General features: G+C 49.3%; 2 protein-coding genes across 2 annotated transcripts; both read left to right on the top strand.

Moving 5' to 3' along the window:
• Positions 1-9,928: 9,928 nt before the first annotated feature.
• On the top strand, positions 9,929-14,680 carry LOC117838698 (calcium-dependent protein kinase 23). The gene is made up of 8 exons (XM_034718827.2): positions 9,929-10,063; positions 10,691-11,386; positions 11,737-11,880; positions 11,962-12,114; positions 12,307-12,419; positions 12,966-13,133; positions 13,630-13,848; positions 14,273-14,680. The coding sequence occupies exons 2-8, from the start codon at positions 10,699-10,701 to the stop codon at positions 14,393-14,395; spliced, it is 1,608 nt and encodes a 535-aa protein (XP_034574718.1). The 5' UTR covers positions 9,929-10,063; positions 10,691-10,698; the 3' UTR covers positions 14,396-14,680.
• Positions 14,681-15,924: 1,244 nt separating this feature from the next.
• On the top strand, positions 15,925-19,187 carry LOC117838697 (protein PLASTID MOVEMENT IMPAIRED 1). The gene has a single exon (XM_034718826.2). It carries the CDS (start codon positions 16,382-16,384, stop codon positions 18,845-18,847), a length of 2,466 nt encoding a protein of 821 aa, XP_034574717.1. The 5' UTR covers positions 15,925-16,381; the 3' UTR covers positions 18,848-19,187.
• The last annotated feature ends 1,274 nt before the right edge of the window (positions 19,188-20,461 follow it).

Below are 20,461 nucleotides of genomic sequence, written 5' to 3'. Positions count from 1 at the left end.
GTACCCGAGGCAGTAGATTAGTCGGTTGGGGATCGCCGGACCTGGAACTCGAAGGTAAAAGTGAGGACACAAGACACGGATTTATATAGGTTCGGACCGGCAGAGTAGCATAATACCCTACGTCCTATGTGGGGTGTTGTATATTGCGCCCTGCGCTTGGGTGTTGTGGTATGAGGAGTTGATCCTCTGTTTTGCTTCTACCGATCTAGGGACCCGCGTCCTCCTTTATATATCGAGGGGACGGGAGTCCTAGTCGGATTACAAGGAGGGGTCCTCGTAGGAGTACACGGGATAAATCCTAGTAGGATTACAGAGGAATCCTAGTAGGAGTCCAACTTCTTCCTTCCTTGCGGGAACTGGGGATCTGTCCCCGTCAAGCCCCCCGAGTGCTTCATAGTCGAATGCAGCAGTCTTTGAGTAGTCTTAAGATATTCGTCGAGTAGTCTTGGTGCTCTCCAAGCACTTTATCTGGCTGAATTTTTAAAGTTTCTCAAAGCTGCCATGAGGCTATGGTGTGCTCAAAGCCTTGATCATCTTTGATATTGTAGTCTTCATATATGGAGGGCAACAAAAGTCGCACTCCATATGGAATAGCCCCCGAGCCTTAGGTTGAATTGAAGAATCAGGCTGAAGGTCAATAAAATCTTGAATTTTTTTCCTTTGTCTTGAAAAAAAATCAGTTGTTGGGTGTAGCTTATCAGTCCCCGAGACTTGGATTGATTGAATAATCCATTCAAGGATCTTGAATCTTCACTCAAGTCATCATCCGAATAGTTTTGCGGCGTCCAGCCCCCGAGCTTATGCGCTAGGTGAGCCGAAGGAACCACGTCGAGTACTTATTCGCACTTAGCCCCCGAGCTTGGAAGCTAGCTGAATCATTGGTGATATTCCGAGTACTGATTGACGCTTAGCCCTCGAGTTCGGGAACTAGTCTATGCCTTTGGAGGTACACTTAGCGTCCTGGAGCATCATCGCCGAAGCTTGATTTGAAAGAAAAGGTGCATACATTATGTAGCATTTTTGTAGAATATTGAAACTGTTAAAATTTATTCAGTGATCGATGTAAACATTATGTGTCATGCTCTTGTTTCGGTCATATTCTTCCCGAGTAGTTAGCCTATTACGTTTAGGCTCTCAGTCTCTGGGTAGCCGTTGCCACTGCGTGTGTGAGATCTTTGTCTCGTATACGCGTATGGGCTTAGGCGTGACAGATGCACCTAAGGCTTTCACGAGTTAAGGCGTGTTCTGCTCGAGAAGTGTAGTGACCTTAAGAGAAGACAAAAGTGAGAGTAGTCGCTGTTGCGACAAAAAGCGTGCGATTGCGCGCAAGAGTTTGCTACCCTCCGGCGAATAGAGCGCGTATTGTGCGCAAGAGTTTGCTGCCCTCCGGCGAGTATAGCGCGCGTTGTGCGTGAGAGGAAAGCAACATGGAAAATAGCTAGAAAAGTGACTTAGCTTAATTCGTTGACGATTATCGATGAAGTCGTGGCGGTCATCGATAAAGCCGCGACGGTTGTTGATGAAGCCGACTAGTCGGAGCCAATTCCGACTACTTGTTGATGGTATGAAGTTTGTCCCGACTAATTTTCTAGTCGAGACGAGGAGTCGGAGTAGTCTGCCCTCGACTAGCCTTGTAGTTGAGACGAGTAGTCGAAGTAGTCGTCGGCGAGCGTTGCGACATAGTCGGAGTAGTCATCCTTGACTCGTAACTAGTCGAGACAAGTAGTCGACCGTCCTCGACTAGTTTTCTAGTCGAGAACGTGTAGTCTAAGTAGTCGTCGGCGACTTGATGTGGCCGGGCATCGGAGTAGCCGGGCTCACGTACACCTCGTGTGTGCGTCAAGTGAATCGGAGTAGCTGGACTCATGTACATCTCCTGTGTGCATCAAGCCAAGAACTTGAAGTGCATTGGTAGCTTCTTTGTTGTGCGCGTAGCAGAGTACTCTGAGATTTTTTATTTGCCACCGCAACAGCAGCTTTCCATCTCGATGCATGTGCGGAGCTTGGAGCTTTGCTTCTGCGCTGGATGAGCATGCAACCTTCTGGTGTTTCCTTTATTTGACTTGCAGCGGTGGGGAACAACTGGTTGCCTTGGTCTGCTAGCTTTGATAGCTCCCTTGTCCCTTTTGGATTGCGGCAACACACCATAATAGCTTCTGAGCGGTACAACAGACCAGCTGACACCGCCGCTTGATCTTGATGGGACAACGACTACTGAGTTGCTCTCCGTTTTGGACTCGCTTTTCAGCGCTCGACCTCGAACAAAAACGGACCGCTTCGACAGATGCCTTGAACTCGACGGACAAGCAAGCGTGGGAGACCATGACTTGAGCTGGACGCAGACGTGCTCTGATCCGCCAATCGATCTCGTATGGAGCATCATCAGCCGGATTCAACTCGGACAGGGATCTGCGGCTTTCTCTCATCGAGTAGATTGATTTTGAAGATGAGGTCCTTCAAGCTCGCCCGATGATCTTGATGATCACCCCTACCTGGCGTGCCAACTGTCGGTGTTTTATACCGCCAACCCACCAAGGGAGTACCCGAGGTAGTAGATTAGTCGGTTGGGGATCGCCGGACCTGGAACTCGAAGGTTCGGGTCGGCAGAGTAGCGTAATACCCTACGTCCTATGTGGGGTGTTGTATATTGCACCCTACGCTTGGGTGTTGTGGTATGAGGAGTTGATCCTCTATTCTGGTTCTGCCGATCTAGGACCTTCGCCCTCCTTTATATATCCAGGGGGCGGGAGTCCTAGTTGGATTACAAGGAGGAGTCCTAGTAGGAGTCAACGGGATGAGTCCTAGTAGGATTACAGGCGAATCCTAGTAGGAGTCCGACTTCCTCCTTCCTCGCGGGTACTGGGGATCTATCCCCGTCAAGGTCAACCTGTGGTGGCGGCTTGACTGATTGATGAAGATCTGTGGAAGCGAGGCAACATTGCTCATCACCTTGATGATGACAAAATAAACGGATCCGTGATGTGGAGTACCGTGGTGATCGTGGCAAGGCTCCCGTGCACGATGTTTCTTCGAGGCGACGAGAGCGAGGTGGAGTCCAACGGTGGAAGTGGCGAGACCCCCGCGCATTGTGTTATTGTGGTGGTGACTGCGAGGTAGCTTGCGAGATGTTCGGATTCGGTGGTTTCACTCTGTCAGATGGAGTGTGGTGTTTGTAGCGGCACTTCGACGGAGGGTCCCGCACGGCGGTGGCCTTCTCGATGTGGTGCAGTCTGCTTCAATCAGGTTTCTATCGACACAGGGTCATACTTGGAGGTTTCGGCGACTACATGAGCATGAATGTTGGTGGGTGCTGCGGTAAGCTTCGTTTCTACTGCCGTTGTCGGGCGGAGTCAAATCCGCTAGAGATGTGTTGAGTTCAACTCGCGTTGATGTCCCAATCCAACCGATCGATGTGTTGTTTAGTTGAGTTGAGTGCTATTCTGTGGTGTGGTACGTGTTGATGACCCAATCCAATCTGCCGGTATTTGTTGTTGTTTTTTATTTTTATTGTTTTCGCTCAATTTAGACTTTATCTTCTTTTTAATATAATCGGCAGCTCTCCTGCCTGGTTCGTTTTGAAAAAAAAAAGCAACAACAACTACTCGTGTAAAATTCTAGTATTGTTCATAATCTAGAAATTTTCACCGCTTCAACGGAGAGCAATGTGCTCCTTGTCCTTCGTAGTGCATCTGTTTATAAACGTCTAACGTCATTGAATTTTGGTCGAACGGTGCATCCAGAAGTCAACCATGTCAAACTTTTAGGAAAATATTCATGTTGCAGCATGGTTATGCTATGTGTATAACCCTAGCAAAATATTTTGTGCATAAACTACTTGAATGTTGTATTTAATTGTATGGAAAAATATGATTCATAATTTTTAATATAGTACAACATACAACTATGCACCTACGATGCATATGATTGTCGTTTATCACCGTTTAGATAACCTGATATATTTAATTGATGTGGCATAGATTCCTAATTTCCTTTTTTTTCTACCAAATATTGATTGCTCAATTTTTCGAGGAAGAGATGTTTATCACCATTTTTAAATTGATGAGACATATATTCCCAATTTCATATTTTCTTGGCTAGCATTGATTGCTCGATTTCTCAAGGGGAAACGGGGTGAGCATCTCTATGATGTTGAGGCCTATCTTCTTCATAGTCTTGGCGAACAGGATGTTGAGGCCGCCACCACCGTCGATGAGTACCTTGGTGAGCCTGGAGCCAGCAACAATTGGGTCCAAGATGAGAGGGAATCGTCCTAGTTCTGAGAAATTAGTCCACTAATCTTTGCGAGAGAAGGTAATTGGTACCTCAGACCACTTGAGGGGCGTGGGTATAGCAGGCTCAATGGACATAATCTCTCGTAGCACTAGCTTCTAGGACCGCTTCGAGGCGGTATCCGGGATCCCGCCGAACATTGAAAGTCTTGGATGGGGTCTGAAACTTGCCGGTGCCGTTCTCGTCGTCGTCTTCCTTGGCTTTTCCTTTGTCATTGGTACCTGATGGCTCTGGCAAGTCCTTCATTACTCTGCATAGGTTGTAGTAGTCTATTGCAGCGTGTTTGTGGTGAGGATGCCATGGGCACTGTTTTTTCAAGAGCTCGCTGAAAGTGGGCCTGTCTTGGCTTCTGCCACCTCCTTCCTTGGCGATTGAGACATCATCGCGACAGTATTGTCTGGCTTGCGCTTGCAGTTGTGACCTCCCAAGTAGTTATTTCGGTGATCGCCATTGCGGTTCTTGTCGTTGTCCAAGCTGTTGCCCTGAATGTTGTTGTGCTAGCCTCGGTTGCGATTTGACTCGAACCTTTCAAGCTTCCTATCTTCTTCATCTGCCCATACTTACGCCATAGTCTTGAGTGACTTGACATCATGGGGGCGCTGCCTGCCAAAGTCTTAGAACATACGGCGATCGTAGAGACCGTTATGGAAACGGTTGATCACATCTTGCTCCAAGATGTCTACAATGGTGGCCTTCTTATCAAAGAAATGACGCAGGTTGCTTCGCAAGGTCTCGTCTTGCTGTTGCTTGATTTGTGCCAATTCAATTCTATTGCCTGGATGTTGTATTACTCCTGCGTAGTTGTTGGTAAACGCCCTCTTGAGGTCTTGCCATGAGTCAATCAAATTTGACTTTGTTGGCGCTAGAAATCGGCCGATCGAATCTCTAGCGTCGAACACATGACCTGGGAGAAAATCTGCTTAACTCCTGTTCGGATGATCGCCCTGGTGCGGTTCGCGCGGCGTGCCAGCCAATCTGACCTGTTGATTGGCAAGGAAAGAAACGTGTCGGATCCCAGAGGTTACGATCGGCTAAGGTTCCGATCTCGAGAGAGCTTATCAGCGAATCGGCCGATTTGCTGTAATAAAGAAATCGGCTATAATGCGGCCGATTACCGGGCAGCGTTAGTAAAGAAAACTGCTAGAGTAATCTGAACAACGCTACAGTAACAACACTAGAAATAGATCTAAATCGGCTATGTGGAAAGCGACAAATCAAGTAACGAAGTACAAGAAAGCCGAAAGTTCCAATTCCAAGCTGGATAACTGGTGATAAAACTAGAACAACACGTAGGACTCAGAATTCTAGTAAATATCGATAACTAGTGAATAAATCTAAACGAAACGACAGCGATGCGCCCGAAGTTAAAGCTTAGATATTACTCGATAAACGGAACTTACAGAATCGGCCGGAGATCAAGTTGATGCAGCCCCGCCAACCCGTACGAACTCGTGAAAAAAACAAAAGTATTGGCGAAGTCGCCTGCTCGAAAGTAAGTGCGAGGAAATAGTAGTTTGTTGTATTGATTTGATGATGATTACAGATCTATGAAGGTAGCTATTTATAGCCTGTTACAACCAATTTCTTAACCAACTAGGACTCTATCTCTAATTTTAAACGAAAACAAATATTTACAAGTGTGATTCGTACTGGAGTTGATCATCGCGCTCCCATGGGCTGACTCCCTCTTTATCTTCATAATTTACTTTAAGCCCATACCGGCCCAATTGCTCCAGCCTCCCAATCGGCCGATTTCCACCAACCCCATCCGCGGAAACACAACAGCACCAATCGACCGATCCTCAACTGTAGCACCAATCGGCCGATTTCCAATCGTGACCTCTGTGTCTTGCCGCATCTCCTGATTTCTTCCTTTCTTGACGCCGATTTCACACGTGTCAAAATCTGGCGTCAACAGACTTCAATGACTCGAGCCAAGTGAGCGGCGCTGATTCCATGCATATGGGGAAATAGATGACTTTTGTGTCATCGTTCCCTCCTACAGCTTGAACTGATAATGAGTAGTATCGGAGTCATTGAACTGGGTCCTGCTTGCCATCGTATTTGGAGATGCCCAGAGGTTTGAATTTCTTGGGCAAAATAGTTGTCCTGATCCAACTTGTAAAAGCTGGGAAGCTATCGTTGTCGTCGCCCCTGTAGTCGATTTTGAGTTCGCGCTCACAACACCGTCCTTCAATGATGTTACAAGCGTCATGGTTGTTGTTTATTACCTCTCGAAGTTCTCCCATAGGATGCGCGAGCTCGGGATCGGCTCTGTGGTGGTGGCGGCCTCCCATAAAAGGTGTCCGACTACCCTCATGTACATCCCTATTTTGTCTGGCGTCATCGTGATGTCGAGCTAAAGGGCTCCTGTGGCTACTGCCGTATTGACTTGGCTGGGATGGAGTACGTGATACCGAAGCTATCGGATTCTGCCTGTCGAGTTGTTTGTATGCGTGTTCTGCCAGTGCTGCCAACTGCCTGGTATATCTATTCTATGGTATGGCACGGTTAATAAGATCGATGGAAATGGTGGCGAGAGGTGTACGGTGTTGCCGCGTTTGAACTGCTTCGAAGGTGTTGTCCAGATTCATGATTGGGAGCCCTTCTGCAAGCCGACAGCGATGGCCTGCTATCGCTGCGTTCCTCGCTTGTTGTCGGGTTCTCTGAGCTTTGGTCTCCACCCCGACGACGTTGGCGGTGAGTTCATCCTGCGAAATGTCACCTGGGTGACGCTCGTGTCAAGGATTCCTCTCCGGTGGATCGCCGTCCTCCATATCTTGCCCTGCAACGAGGGCGAAGAGTTCTATGTCTGGACAGTTGTTCCAGAACTTGAGGTAATGACTTCTGTAGAGCCGTCGCCTTCACGGATAGGGGACAAGGGTGTCCCTTCCTGGTATGGGAGAACATCGAGGTAGGTGATGAAGTGTGACTCGTTGTCCTAGGCAAGGGTGGGTGGCCTCATGACAGGCTAGTAGACGAATCTACCTTGGGAGGGTCAAAATGATCATCAGGCCCTGTTGCGGACTTGATAATGGTGTCTCCTCATCGGAATCTGAGTAGTGATCATAGTCAAGGTCCTCGATCGCACCCGGGTTGGATTGCAATCTAGACAGGCCTGCTTGATAGGTGGCAGCCGCGTTACGTAGTCCGAACGGAAATTGACTCAGAGTTTGAATCGATTCGCACGATGGCTAGAACATCGGCTCGTGAGAACCCATTCGAGTAGATGTAGAGTCCGGGTAGTATTCAAACTTGCTTCTCGATCCTTGGAACATGTCAAAAGTTACATTGAATCTCTCAACGAATTCCTCCAAAGCTTGGCGATGAAGGTTGATGTCGTAAAGCTTCTCCTCCAAGACCTCCGTGATGTGGCGATGGAAGCCTCCAGCGCCGTCTGCGACGCAGACCCAGGAGCCAAAGATGAATGTCGCGCCTGTTTCGAACGTGACTGCGGGTTTGATGATGACTTGTGTCATCGAACTCGCAAGGGAAATCTCGGCGACTTCTCCTACCTGGCGGTAGAGTTTTGGTTGGTGGGTGTCACCAAAATCAAAAACTCAATGGTGTACATAGGCACGCGGTTTAGGCAGGTTTGGGCCGCTAGATCGCGTAATACCCTACGTCCTTTGTGTTGTTCTTTTGTATTCAACTGAACTTCCTTTGAGGGGGTCCCTGCCTATCCTTATATATCAAATGAGCAGGGTTACGTGTCGGTTATTTTACAAGAGTACTAGTCGGATTCGACTAGAGAGTCCTACACTAACTGCTACGAGTAGTCTCCGAGTCCTCGACTAGTTCCTGTCCTCCACGTAGATTACGCCGCCCTGCACCGTAGTACACACCTCGGTGTACAACCCTGTATATGGGTCTGTTCGAACTTTCTGGTGGGCCTATAGATGCATGTACGACAGTGGGGGAGGATGGCACTCGAGCTCAAGGATCGCAAGCGGCGGAGCTAGGGCTATAATATGGAAGATGAACAACCAGAATGGCTTGGGTGAAACAGAAGGGATGAATTCTTCCGTTATTTATAACCGGGGCACAGTTAAAACAGAGGCGAGATTAACAAGATTATTCTATTTTTAAAAGCCCACAGTTATTGCTTGACAGTTTCCAATTTTTTCAGAAAGAGATAAGGTTACTGTTGGCGAACGATCACGTTGACCAATGGTTGACCCTTATACCCAAACTACTTGTGTAACAGCTCGGGGGTTGCGTGCCACGTGCCCATTAGCTAAAAAGTTTTTTCTTGAGGTTTCAAGGTAAAAGAGATGTGAAATTACAAGATTGATCCTCAACCTAATTCTTTGATTCAACCTAAGGCTCGGGGGCTACTCCATATAGAGTGTGATTTTCATCGCACTTCCATATAAATTTCAAAGATTGAAGATTCAAGACCAAGTTAAATGAGGCTTGAGTACATTCTAGTCACATGGCAGTACTCGAGTACGTTTGAAGACTGAGATCCGATGGAGTACTCGAAGAGTACCACAAACTAGTCAGAAAAGCCTATAAAACTATTCGGGACTGCTACATTTCACTAAAAAGTACTCGAGGGCTTGTCGACCATACATGTATGAGCCCACCAGAAGGTTTGGACAGTCCTACAATATGGGACTGTACACCGAGACGTGTCAGACATGGAAACTATGGTGCAAGGCGGTGTGGTCTACGTGAAGAATAAGAACTAGTTGAGGATTAGAAAACTACTCGTAGCAATTAGTGTAGGACTCTCTAGTCGAATCCGACTAGTACTCTTTTAAACAACCGATCTGTAACACTGCCTCCGGCAATATAAGGTGAGGTAGGGATCCCTAGGGTATTACGCGACATAAGCGGTCCGAACATGTCTAAATCATGTGTTCGAGTTCACCATCGAGTTTCTGATCTTGGCAAGCTTCACGTATAAAATAATACCTCAGATACCCGTCGGTAGGTTGATGTATAATTTATCCTCGCGAAAATCATCTCACACTTTACACGAAAATCACACGCATCGCATGTCGCAACAATACCCATATACAAATACGAATCTAACTGTACATGATTGTTGTTTATCACTGTTTAGGAACAACACTCAATGCAGCATTGCTTCGTATACCATCAAAAAGATGGCAAGGATGCTAAGGGGGTGTTTACTTCCACCTGCTAAACTTTAGTTGCTAAAAGTTGCTAAACTTTAGCAAAAGCTATTTGGATACTCTTGCTAAAAGGCATTTAATGAGCTGTAAAAGGACTTATCTACCCTTATTAAAGGTGCGCAGGAGGGGGGAGACAAGCAATAAATGAGGGGTATATATTGTCCAGCCCACCTTTTAGCAAGTTTTAGCAACCAAAAACTTGCTAAAGTGCTAAACTTTAGCAACTCAACTTTAGCAAGTTTTAGCAAGGGTGTTTGGCAGTTTAGCAGCTAAAAGTTGCTAAACTTTTGATGAGTTTAGCAAGGTGGAAGTAAACACCCCCTAAGTTTACCATCAAAGCCGTTGATTTTGGACACTGCCATCGGAGGAAAATCACAGCCATCCACGAAGGCCTCCAGCTCCGTAAGACCTGTCCTCCACGCCGCACGCTGCCGTGGCACTCAACCGGCCCACCCACCCCGCTGCCCAGTATAAAAGACCCTCCTCCTCCCGTCTCCTCGGTGGTCTCCTCTCCATTTTTCTCCTCCTCTCGTTTTTGCGTTTAGGCCCCTGGGGAAGCAGGGATTCCGCTCCCGGTCCCTCTCCCCGGTTCTCCCGCCTCGGAGCTCCGATCGAGGCTGCAGCGTCAGGTAAGATCCTTCTGAGCCGCTTTCTGTTCACATGGACCCGCATTTCACCTCATTCACGCGCTGTCGGTTTTAGATTTCATCTGTTTCGGCGAGGACTTGAGCTAGAAGCTAGAAGGGGTGGGTTGGGGAGTTGCTGTGGCCTCTAGGAGGCATTCCAGGGCAGGATTAGGTGGAAATCTGGGTTTGCCGGGTGAATTTTGGTGCCAAGAACCCTTGGGTTGGGGATTGTGGGCCGCAATAAGCTGAAAGGGAACTATCTTTGGGAGAAGGTCCTGATTTTGGTGGGGTTTTAAGCTATAGGGTACGGCGAAACTGATACGCCAAGTCGAAGAATTGTTTATCCGAAAATTTTACGGCGGCTCGAAATAGTAGGTATAGTTGTTATTTTGTTAATATACGGTAATGTAGAAGTTTTGCTGCTGGCTGTTCTGTTTTATGCTAAATCTGGCTCTAAATTTATTGTGCAATAAATATTACTTGTAATTAGGAGTTCTGACGAGGTACCTCTGTTGACTGTTGGGGTGAAAAAAAATATAGATGGCAGTAGGTTTTCTTGCTACAAAACTTCTCCAGTACTGTCCACAGCGCATTGGCTATTTTGTTTAAGTTGCATTTTGTGCCCTATAGTTGCAGGAATGGGAAATCAGTGCCAAAATGGGACCTATGGGAACAAGTACAACAATTACAACCAATTTCAGAATGAGCGTTTGGCTTCAAGATACGATGATGGGGACGATACTGAGGATTGCTACCCGGGGTCATCTAGGTCCAGTGTCGCGGTTCTTATGCAGCAAGGATTGAGACGAACGTTAACATCCATCTCCGTCCTTGGTCAAAAGACTCCTAATGTAACAGAGCATTATACCCTTGGCCGGAGGCTTGGAGAGGGTAAATATGGGACAACCTATCTCTGCACTGAGATCAGCACTGGGTGTCAGTATGCATGCAAGTCCATCTTGAAGAAGAAGTTTGTCAACATGCAAGATATTGAGGATGTGCGCCACGAGATCCAGATAATGCACTATCTTTCAGGTCAAAAGAATATAGTCACCATCAAGGATGCATATGAGGATGAGGAGGCTGTGCACATCGTCATGGAGCTCTGTGAAGGTGGTGAGCTATATAACCGGATTACGGAGGGGAATTACAGTGAGCAGAAGGCTGCAGAGCTTATGAGAGTTATTGTTGGGATCATAGAGAACTGCCACTCACTTGGGGTGATGCACCGGGATCTAAAGCCAGAAAACTTCCTCTTACAGGATAAAGATGATGACTTGTCGATAAAAGTAATCGACTTTGGTCTCTCTGTGTTCTTCAAACCAGGTATTATATTTCTTAAATACAAGACATCAGGCTGTGTGTATGCCAAATAATAAACTCGTTAAGTGATACTTTACTGATGTTTGAGCTAGGTTGTAAATACCTCTAATTCAAACCATCTTTCAGGTAAAGCTAAAGAACTACATAGTAATACAACAGTAGGTCTTTTGTGTGGTCAGCACGTGAAGCATTGTTTTTGCTGTTGAACACTATAGACATAGATATATTTTTTCCTACTTGTGTAGTTCTTTTCCTGGTTTATTCGACTGTAGCCACCTTTAGTTTATGCTGGGATGTAGAAGAGTACACCTGTTCCAGAGCTTTTTTCTGAATACAGAGTTGCTAAATCTCAGGTGATGTTTTCACTGAAGTAGTGGGAAGCCCATATTACATTGCTCCAGAGGTACTGCAGAAGCATTATGGACCGGAGGCTGACATATGGACAGCTGGAGTGATACTCTATGTATTGCTAAGTGGTGTGCCACCATTTTGGGCAGGTCAGTTATCTGGAAGTATATTTAAAGTTTGCTTCACTGCTTTTTCTGAATGTGCTAAATGACTGTTTCATTCTGCACCAGATACACGAAGAGGAGTATATGATAAAGTTCAAGATGGGCATTTTGATTTAGAATCAGAACAATGGCACAAGATATCGGACAGCGCAAAGGATCTTATAAGAAAAATGCTCTGCCCTTGTCCATCAGAGCGATTAAAAGCCCATGAAGTTCTAAGTTAGTATTGTTTAGCTCTTGTCCACATTACTTTTCCTCATTTCAATACCTTATGTTCATGTGTCCTGCTTTTCTGTATAATGATTTGAAACCAATTTTTTCACCAAAATTTTGTAGCAACTATTGTAAGATCGAAGAGTTGCTAATGTTACTTGTTCACAGATTGATATTATTTTCTTTCTAAATGATCAGAGCATCCCTGGATATGTGATAATGGAGTGGCTACTGATCAAACTGTAGATCCAACTGTTTCTTGTCTCCACAAGTTATCTGCAACAAATAAGTTAAAGAAATTAGCTCTACAGGTATTTTTTTTTCATTTTCACATGCTACGGAGAAGTTATTTTTTATTCATTTTATCACCATGGTGCAGCATTAGCTAGATTTTTGGAAGTATTTTGTGAGGTTGCTTTTCTATTACTTATTTAGTTTTGTCCACCATGGATTCTTATCGTAACATAATAAAAGTTTCACTAGTATTTCTACCTGCTATGAAAGGTTAAAATCAACCTAATTGTTGTAAATCATGGGCAGATTAATTTTCTTGAAATCAGAATTCTCTACCTGGTGTCTTAAATCTTTTTTATCCTACTATTCAGTAATCTATCATCATTATTGTCTGTTTGTGCACATACTGTTAGTCATGTATGCATTTGTTGATGCTTCAAAGCTCATATAGTAATTGCTCAGACCACTTTGCCATTTGATTCAATTGGTCTGAGCTGCCATTCTTGGTTGATTCAGATATAGTTCCATATGTAGTATTAGGATGGCGATGCAATATCACATTTCATTTGTTTTCTAAATTGTTTTTTTGTTTGTAGTAATCTTTCTAATTGCTTCACATTCAGGTTATGACTGAGCATCTTCCAGAGCAGGAGATCACTAGCTTAAGAGAAATGTTCAAGGCAATCGACACCGAAAACAGAGGCGTGATTACTTTCGGTGACCTTAAAGAAGGGTTGAGAAGATGCTGCTCAGTGTTTAAGCGTGCTGGGATTAATGGTTTAATGGAAGCGGTAAGAAGCTACTGCATGAAGTAGTAGCAAAGTAGCAATATATGGGAACATATGTTGTATCATTTTAAAAACTTCAATAGTGTTTTCAAGTACTAATGGAAGAATTAGATAAAGTAGACATCATAGAAGCAATATTAGTACTAATATGCTGTTGAACATCCTATCGAATTGTTTTTGTTAACAAAAATGAAATAGCACATTCCTGTCGTCGTTGCTCCATTCTACTAAGCTTGGGTTGAGGACTATGATGACCCATGGACTTAGTGGAAGAAGCAATGAAGCATGCCTTTTTAGAATAATCCCTCCATTTTAAATATATGACACTTAGGAGAAGCTAATCAGTTCAAATGAACTAATTAGCTTGTCCTAACTGTTACATATTTAAAAGTGGGAGGGAGTGCATCATTGCAATATAGCATAGCATGCATGTATATTAAAATACTGTCAGACTTATAGAAATACTTTTATCTATTTAACTTTTGGAATTCTACTTCAGGCTGATAGCGACACAACCACTAGTATCAATTGGGAGGAGTTTATTGCTGCCACAGTAACCCTTAGTAACATTGAAGACAAAGAACACCTGATGCCATCATTTACATATTTTGACAAAGATGGAAGTGGTTATATCACCGTTGACAAGCTTCAAAAGCCTCCCATGGAACGTGACATGGAAGGCCTTGAAGAGATAATCTTGGAGGTTGATCAAAACAATGTAAGTCTACCTTCTGATTCCTTCATGAGTTATGAGATTGGTGATTTTTAAGAAGTTTATGGAATAGAATGATCTTGGATTTTTTGGAACATTATTCTGTTTTTTATGTTTGACAAAAGTGCGTGGGCGTCCTAAATGATTTCACTTTCATAACTTACTTGGGTGACAGGAGATGAAAAAACCATGAGTTCATGTATGACACCTTTACAGTTTGCAGTCCTAGCACCAACACCGAAATGCTCGTTTCCATTTTCTTAAAAAAATGTGTGCTAAGATGCTCCTTGGTAGTGTTTCTTTTATGGAACGCTCCTTCATAGTGTTGCAAGGAATCATGTTCTTTCCATTGGCAGAAAAAACTGCACGCGGAAAAGAAATCCCTGCTGAAAAATCTGATGTGTAAACTTCTCTTTCTGTAAATTTCCAGGATGGCCAGACCAACTATTCTGAGTTTGTCGCAATGATTCAAAGCAACAGCTCTGGACTTGGGTGGCAAACAATGGAAAGCAGCATGAATGTACCCCTGAGGGAGGCACCCCAAGTTTACTGATGTTCCTGTCGCGCAAAGATGCTGTTCTCTTCGGCTCCTCATGGGGTTCCTCACAACCCTTAGGCAAGGTTTGTGAATCAGGGAGAAGGGAACATAGTCTAAATAGTTGATCAGTGGTTGAAGGCTGTCTAATACTCTGTAGTCTATAGCATACTGGTAGTATAGGCGTGTGTGGTATAAGAACAAAGCTGTGGTCGTGTGTATCGGTGATTGGTTTGTTAGGCAAGGTTTGTTTGGCTCTAATAAAAGACTTAGTGTTATATAAGAAATGCATCCTTCTGCTTCTTTTCTGTGGTCAATCGAGTGATGGTTTGACCATTAATATAATTGATTGAGTTTATGAGGAGAAAGTAATCAGCATAGGTACATCTCTCCGGCCATGTCTGAAGTCACCAACCTGATGCAATGTGCAAGTAATTCTGGAGGAACCATCTTACAGAAGGGAACAGGTTAGGCAGGGGTGGTGAGGTAAGGGTGAGGTTGAGTTGATTGGCGCTAGTAAGTGGAGGTGTCTGGCAGTTCGGTCATTTGGTCCAAGTGAACTGGGTTGGCTTGATCGTTTCTGAATTATGTACGTACTACATGGCACTGTCCAACGGAAGACCGTACCTCGTGAGTGGGGTGATCGTGATCCATCCTATGGCGCAGGATCACGGCATGGCGTCGGCGCGAAACAAAAGCCGAGCAGGGTGTGGAGCCGTTGAGGTGGAACTCGGCGCGGCAAAGCGGGGGCCAGGGCGTGGCGGGACCGTAGCTAACCTGGAAGGCCGTGTCAACTTTCACATAGGAGTATTTTATCTCTTGATGAGGGCACCGACTCTCTCGCCTTTTTTCCGTCACGGGGTACGGTGCAGACTGCAGACTCCGATGTCTCTTGCCTGATCCCTGCGTCACCTCAGGATGAACTCGATCATCTCACTGGACAAAATCTCGTCGAGGTGACTCGTGAACGAATATAAAAAACGGAGGTCAATGGAAGGTTGCACGCATAGTCTAATGTCATGATCGCATCTCGCCACGATCGGCTGACCTACTTCGCTCATCACGGATACGGCTAGCAAACGAACAGCGAAGAAAATTGCGGTTCGGATGCTGCCTCACACCAAGGAGACGGACGGTCTCATCAGCTAGCTGCTCGCTCGAGTGCTGACGTGCCGCGGGCTAGCCCGCTGCTGGTGCGTGTAAACGGGAGCCCCCCGTTTCTTTGGCAACTTTGCACGGCAAGATCCGGGTCGGCATCTCGGGAGACGCGACGGCGACCGGTTCCCATCCTCGCGGGCAAGAAGACACGCTCACCGTTCCCATCCCAATAGTTCTCGTCGTGGCAGGAACCGCCTACACGCAGCCAAGAAAACAGTAGACAGGAGGCGGCGCCTCTGTTCTCTCTCCACTCTCCGGCCTCTTCCGATCCCGGCGTCATTTTCACCTCCGGCATTTAACGCCGGATCACATCACCTTTGCTTTGCCCTTATGGCCCGATACATCGATCGATCGATCGGTCACTCACAGGAAGCCCGGCCAAGAGTCCATGGTCACCAAAGTCTCGTGGCTTCAATTCCATCACTCGCTCGCCGTGCCCGCGCGTGTGGTGTGCCCACCTTCTCGTCCCGAAAACTCACTCTGGAACATACGTCCCGTCCTCTTCGCCTCCCGTGGATAAGCCACAGCCATCGGACGGGGTCCGAGGGGCACGGCGCCTTCGCCAGCCGTCGATCAGACCAACGACGCGGGGGCGGGCGGGGCCGGAGCCGTCGGATACCCGGCCGTGGACTACTGGTGGTTGGTAGGTAGGCTTTCCGTTTTCAACCCGCGTTCGCGCCAACACGGCAGGCGGCAGCGCTAAAAGCTACTGCCGAGGAGGCCAGGACGTACGAGCTACTACTCCAAGCTAGCTAGCCGCGCCGCGAGTTCCTGGTCCAACACAAGGAACCCGCCCCCGAGCAGACAGCGTACGTACAAGCGAGTGTGACCTTGTGAGGAGTTCGCATGGCCGGATCGGGCGGTGATGGGGCTCCTCCTCCGGCGAGCCCCGGCACCAGCCTCAGCGACTACCTCGACCGCCCGAACGCCATCCACCGCCGCGCCGCATCGCTCGCCATCGTGCGCTCCGGCGCGGGGGCGGGGGACGACGGGCCGCGCGTCGCCGACGGACCCGGGCGGGAGGACCGGAGGACGCAGTCGACCCGCCGCGTCTCGCTGTCGCTGTGGCGTCCTAAGGCCCCGGCCGCGGAGACGGCGGCCGCTGACTCGAGGACCCCCGAGGGTGGCAAGGGTAGAGGGCCGGCGGCGTGGCGGAGCTGGAGGCCGGTGCGCGCGCTGGCGCACCTCGGGAAGCGCCGCGCGGGGTGCCTGTTCTCGGTCGAGGTCGACGCCGTCCGCGGCGTGCCGGCCTCCATGGAGGGCTTCCGCCTCGCAGTCACGGTACGCAAGGCGGAGACCAGGGACGGTGCGGTGCAGACCATGCCGTGCCGGGTGCGCGGCGGCGCCGCGGACTTCGACGAGACGCTCTTCGTCAGGTGCAACCTGTACTTCACCGGTGGCGCCGGCACCGGGAAGCCGCTCAAGCTAGAGCCCCGGAGGTTCGTCGTGTCCGTCGTCGCCATCGAGGCGCGGGGCGCCCGCCTGGGCGCGCACACCGTCGACGTCAGCGACCTCGTGCTCGACTCCATCCAGAAGATCGGCTCCGAGGGACGCCGCGTCAGGTGGTTCGACAAGGCGTTCGCGCTCTCCGGCAAGGCGGCCGGCGGGGAGCTGCTGCTCAAGCTGGGGTTCCAGCTCATGGAGGACGCGGGGCTCAGCCTCTACGCGCAAGCGGAGGAGAAGACGGCGGACGTGTCTCCGGCGTCCTCGCGCGCGAGGGCCCACAACAAGAATTCCTTCAGTATCTCAAGCACGCCCAGGCTTTCGCCGTCCGACCCTTCCATCTCGCCTTCCATGAGGGCTTACAAGCAGCTCGTCGATAGGCTTCGCATCGAGGAGAATGGAGATCCTGTAAGGTCCGTGATGATACCTCGGAAGCCCGGCGACGACGAGCTCTCCGCGTCCACCACCGACGCCGGGGACGTGTACAGCCTCCCGGAGTACGAGGTCGTGGAGAAGGGCGTTGAAACGGTCAAAGAAGTTGTCCACTACCAGGCTCAGCGCGACGTGCTGCGGGAGCTCGACTCCATTGCCGAGCAGATCGAGGCCATCGAGGCGATGATGGCCAACGGCGGGAAGAAGTCGCCGAAGCCGGTGGATCGGCAGCAGCAGCGCCTGGACGCAGACGAAGAAATGGTGACTGTGGAGTTCCTTAGAAAGCTCGAGGCGGACGGTGACACAAAGAAGCTCAAGCAGCCCGTGACGCCAAGAAGCCAGTCGCCGTCGCCAAGGAAGGCGGCGCCGCCGCCGGTCGTGCCGGATTTGGGGCGGGGCATCGGGCCCGCCGTGCAAACGCGTGACGGTGGGTTCCTGGTGTCCATGAACCCATTCGACCTGCCACTGGCGAGCAGAGATGGCCCCCCGAAGCTCGCCATGCAGGTGTCCAGGCCGTTCGTGCTGCCGGGCGCCATGGCAGCGACCGGGTTCGACGTGCTCCAGAAGATGGCGGCGGCGGGCGGCGCTGACGTAGTTCGCGGCAAGTTGGCGTCGCTGGGTGGCATGGATAACATCACGGGGAAGACACCCGAGCAGGTGGGTTTCGAGGGCATTGCGGAGGCGGTCATCGGCGGGCGGCGCACCGAGGGCGCGAGCTCGAGCGCGGGACGGTCCGTACAGCTCGTCCGGAAGCTCGCGACGGCCTTGTCCGAGGGCCGGAGCGAGCGCGTCGCCACGGGCATCTGGAGCGCGGGCGACGACCCGGAGACGCTGGAGGAGGTGCTGGCCTTCTCCCTGCAGAAGCTGGAGGCCATGGCCGTGGACGCGCTCGCGGTCCAGGCCGAGATGGCCGACGAGGACGCGCCGTTCGAGGTGGCGGCGGCCGCGGGGGACGCGAGCGTGTTCGACGCGCTGGTGCCCTCGGACGAGTGGTCCGAGTCCGGCGGCTCGGACGGGCGCGTCACGCTGGTGGTGGCCATCCAGGTGCGCGACCCGTCGCGGCGGTACGAGGCGGTGGGCGCGCCGATGGTCGCCGTCGTGCAGTCGGCAAGGCTGCTGGGCGCGGCCGGCCACGGCGCCGGGAGGTTCAAGGTGCGGAGCCTGCACGTCGGCGGCGTGCAGATGAGGTGCGCCCCGTCGGGCGCCGGCGGGAGCGCGAGCTGGGGCGCGGAGAGGCAGAAGCTGACGGCGATGCAGTGGATGGTCGCGCACGGGCCGGGCCGCGCCGGCAAGAGGGCGACGACGCCGACGGCGCGGGCGAGGGCGAAGGTGCAGCGTGCCGACGTCGTGTGGAGCCTGTCGTCGCGGGTGCTCGCCGGGATGTGGCTCAAGACGGTGCGGAACCCGGACGTGAGGATTGGCGCCAGCAGCACGTGAGGCGATCGATCAGCAGTCTGCAGCGTGGATACGTACTACGTGCAGGTGCAGCATGAGCGCATCGATCTAGAGTCCATGATGTATCGCGTAGATTCCAGTGGTATAGATATGTAGACGTACGTGCGAGACTAGTGTTTGTAGAATCGCCAGTTTGTGCGGTAGTGTTACATGTCAGTTTTAGACGGTCACGTTGCTCACTACGCCACAATCCATTTTTAATAGACGGTCACGTTGCTCACTACGCCACAATCCATTTTTAATAGAGAAAGTACAATCCTAATATCTTTTTGATAGAAGAATTATTAATTGATATAGAATAAAAAGGAGACTGTGTGCCTCACACATGTGTATTTTTTTACTCTCGTCTACATTCAAAATTGAGATCGTCGGATCTTTATAGACCTCTCACCCAACTATTCCTCTTCTTTTATCTTCATCCGGTCTCTTTCTTCCCTCGTCCTTCTTCTACTCTCACCATAGCACCCAAAGTAAGCTCCAACGATCTTGCCGTGCCCTTCTCCTCCTGTCTCTAGTGGCTCCTGCCACCGGGACTGCTATTGCCGCACCTCACCGCCACGCTAGCCGCCTAGCCCTGTCAAAGTGGGTTTGCCCGATGAGTCCTGCCACTGGGACCGCTATTGCCACAACACCACACCGCCACACTAACCTCGTCGAAGTGGGTTTGTCCTGTCCCATAGTTATCCTGCACCAACGTATGGACGGCGACGTTCTCGCTATCTTGCGGGCCTGCCCATGAACCGTCCCACCACCGGGTCTACCTTCCTCTTCGTACCTTCCCTCTAAAGCTCCAAATCTCCAAATCCGCAACTCCCAATATCTAACCCTAAAATCCTATATCCCTAACCTGCCGGAGAGGCTTGATCTTGCTGGAGATGGAGTATAATATTGCATCTTGCTAGAGTTGGGGAAGAGAATGAAGAGGAAGAAAGAAAAAAAATTCGGATAGGATAGGGAGAAGAAATACTCATGCACAATAGCTTTCTTACGCTATACTTCAACGGACGACCTTCTATTGGATGTTTTCCTCTCTCTCTTCTAGAAGCACAACGACTATTGTGCTGCGCTTATCCACTACACTGATACATAGCATCTCCACTGATTCAGCACACTTAACATTCCTTCGTCACCATTAAACTCCATTTTTCGAGCTCTCCCGTGTCTTGCTACTTCGGGTAGGGGCGGATACACAGGGGACTAGCGGATACACAGGGAGGGCTAGGGGGCTCTAAGCGCGCCCCCCCACCCCCCAAACCAGACACTCAACAATTTTTTACCATAGATTGAGGAGACGAAGAAGAAAAGAAGGAGCAAGAAGAAGAGAGGGGAAGGAGAGGATGATGAAGAAGAATGATGGGGTAGATGAGCCAGCTGGCCTGCGTCCACCACCGACTACGCCAGGGCCACCCGGCCTACCATCGTCCATAACCATCTCTCTTAAGCTAGCAACATCTCAAACCCCAAACCATAATCCCCATCCCACCTTACCATTATTCTTCCCAGTGTAGGGGTGCGTGCCCACTTTTTCAGTTGCATGGTGTACAGGAGCTGTGATAAAAACACAGAGCCTAAACACAACCATCTTGAACAATAATC

This window comes from Setaria viridis, chromosome 9 (genome assembly GCF_005286985.2).
Source record: "Setaria viridis chromosome 9, Setaria_viridis_v4.0, whole genome shotgun sequence".
NCBI lineage: Eukaryota > Viridiplantae > Streptophyta > Magnoliopsida > Poales > Poaceae > Setaria > Setaria viridis.
This window is presented reverse-complemented; position numbering and strand designations above follow the sequence as displayed.

Excerpts from the sequence above, each read along its gene's own strand:
- LOC117838698 (XM_034718827.2), top strand. The coding sequence starts at position 10,699 with ATGGGAAATCAGTGCCAAAATGGGACCTATGGGAACAAGTACAACAAT. Across the intron at positions 13,134-13,629 it reads TTAATGGTTTAATGGAAGCG|GCTGATAGCGACACAACCAC; the intron begins GTAAGAAGCTAC and ends ATTCTACTTCAG. Across the intron at positions 13,849-14,272 it reads TGGAGGTTGATCAAAACAAT|GATGGCCAGACCAACTATTC; the intron begins GTAAGTCTACCT and ends GTAAATTTCCAG.
- LOC117838697 (XM_034718826.2), top strand. The coding sequence starts at position 16,382 with ATGGCCGGATCGGGCGGTGATGGGGCTCCTCCTCCGGCGAGCCCCGGC.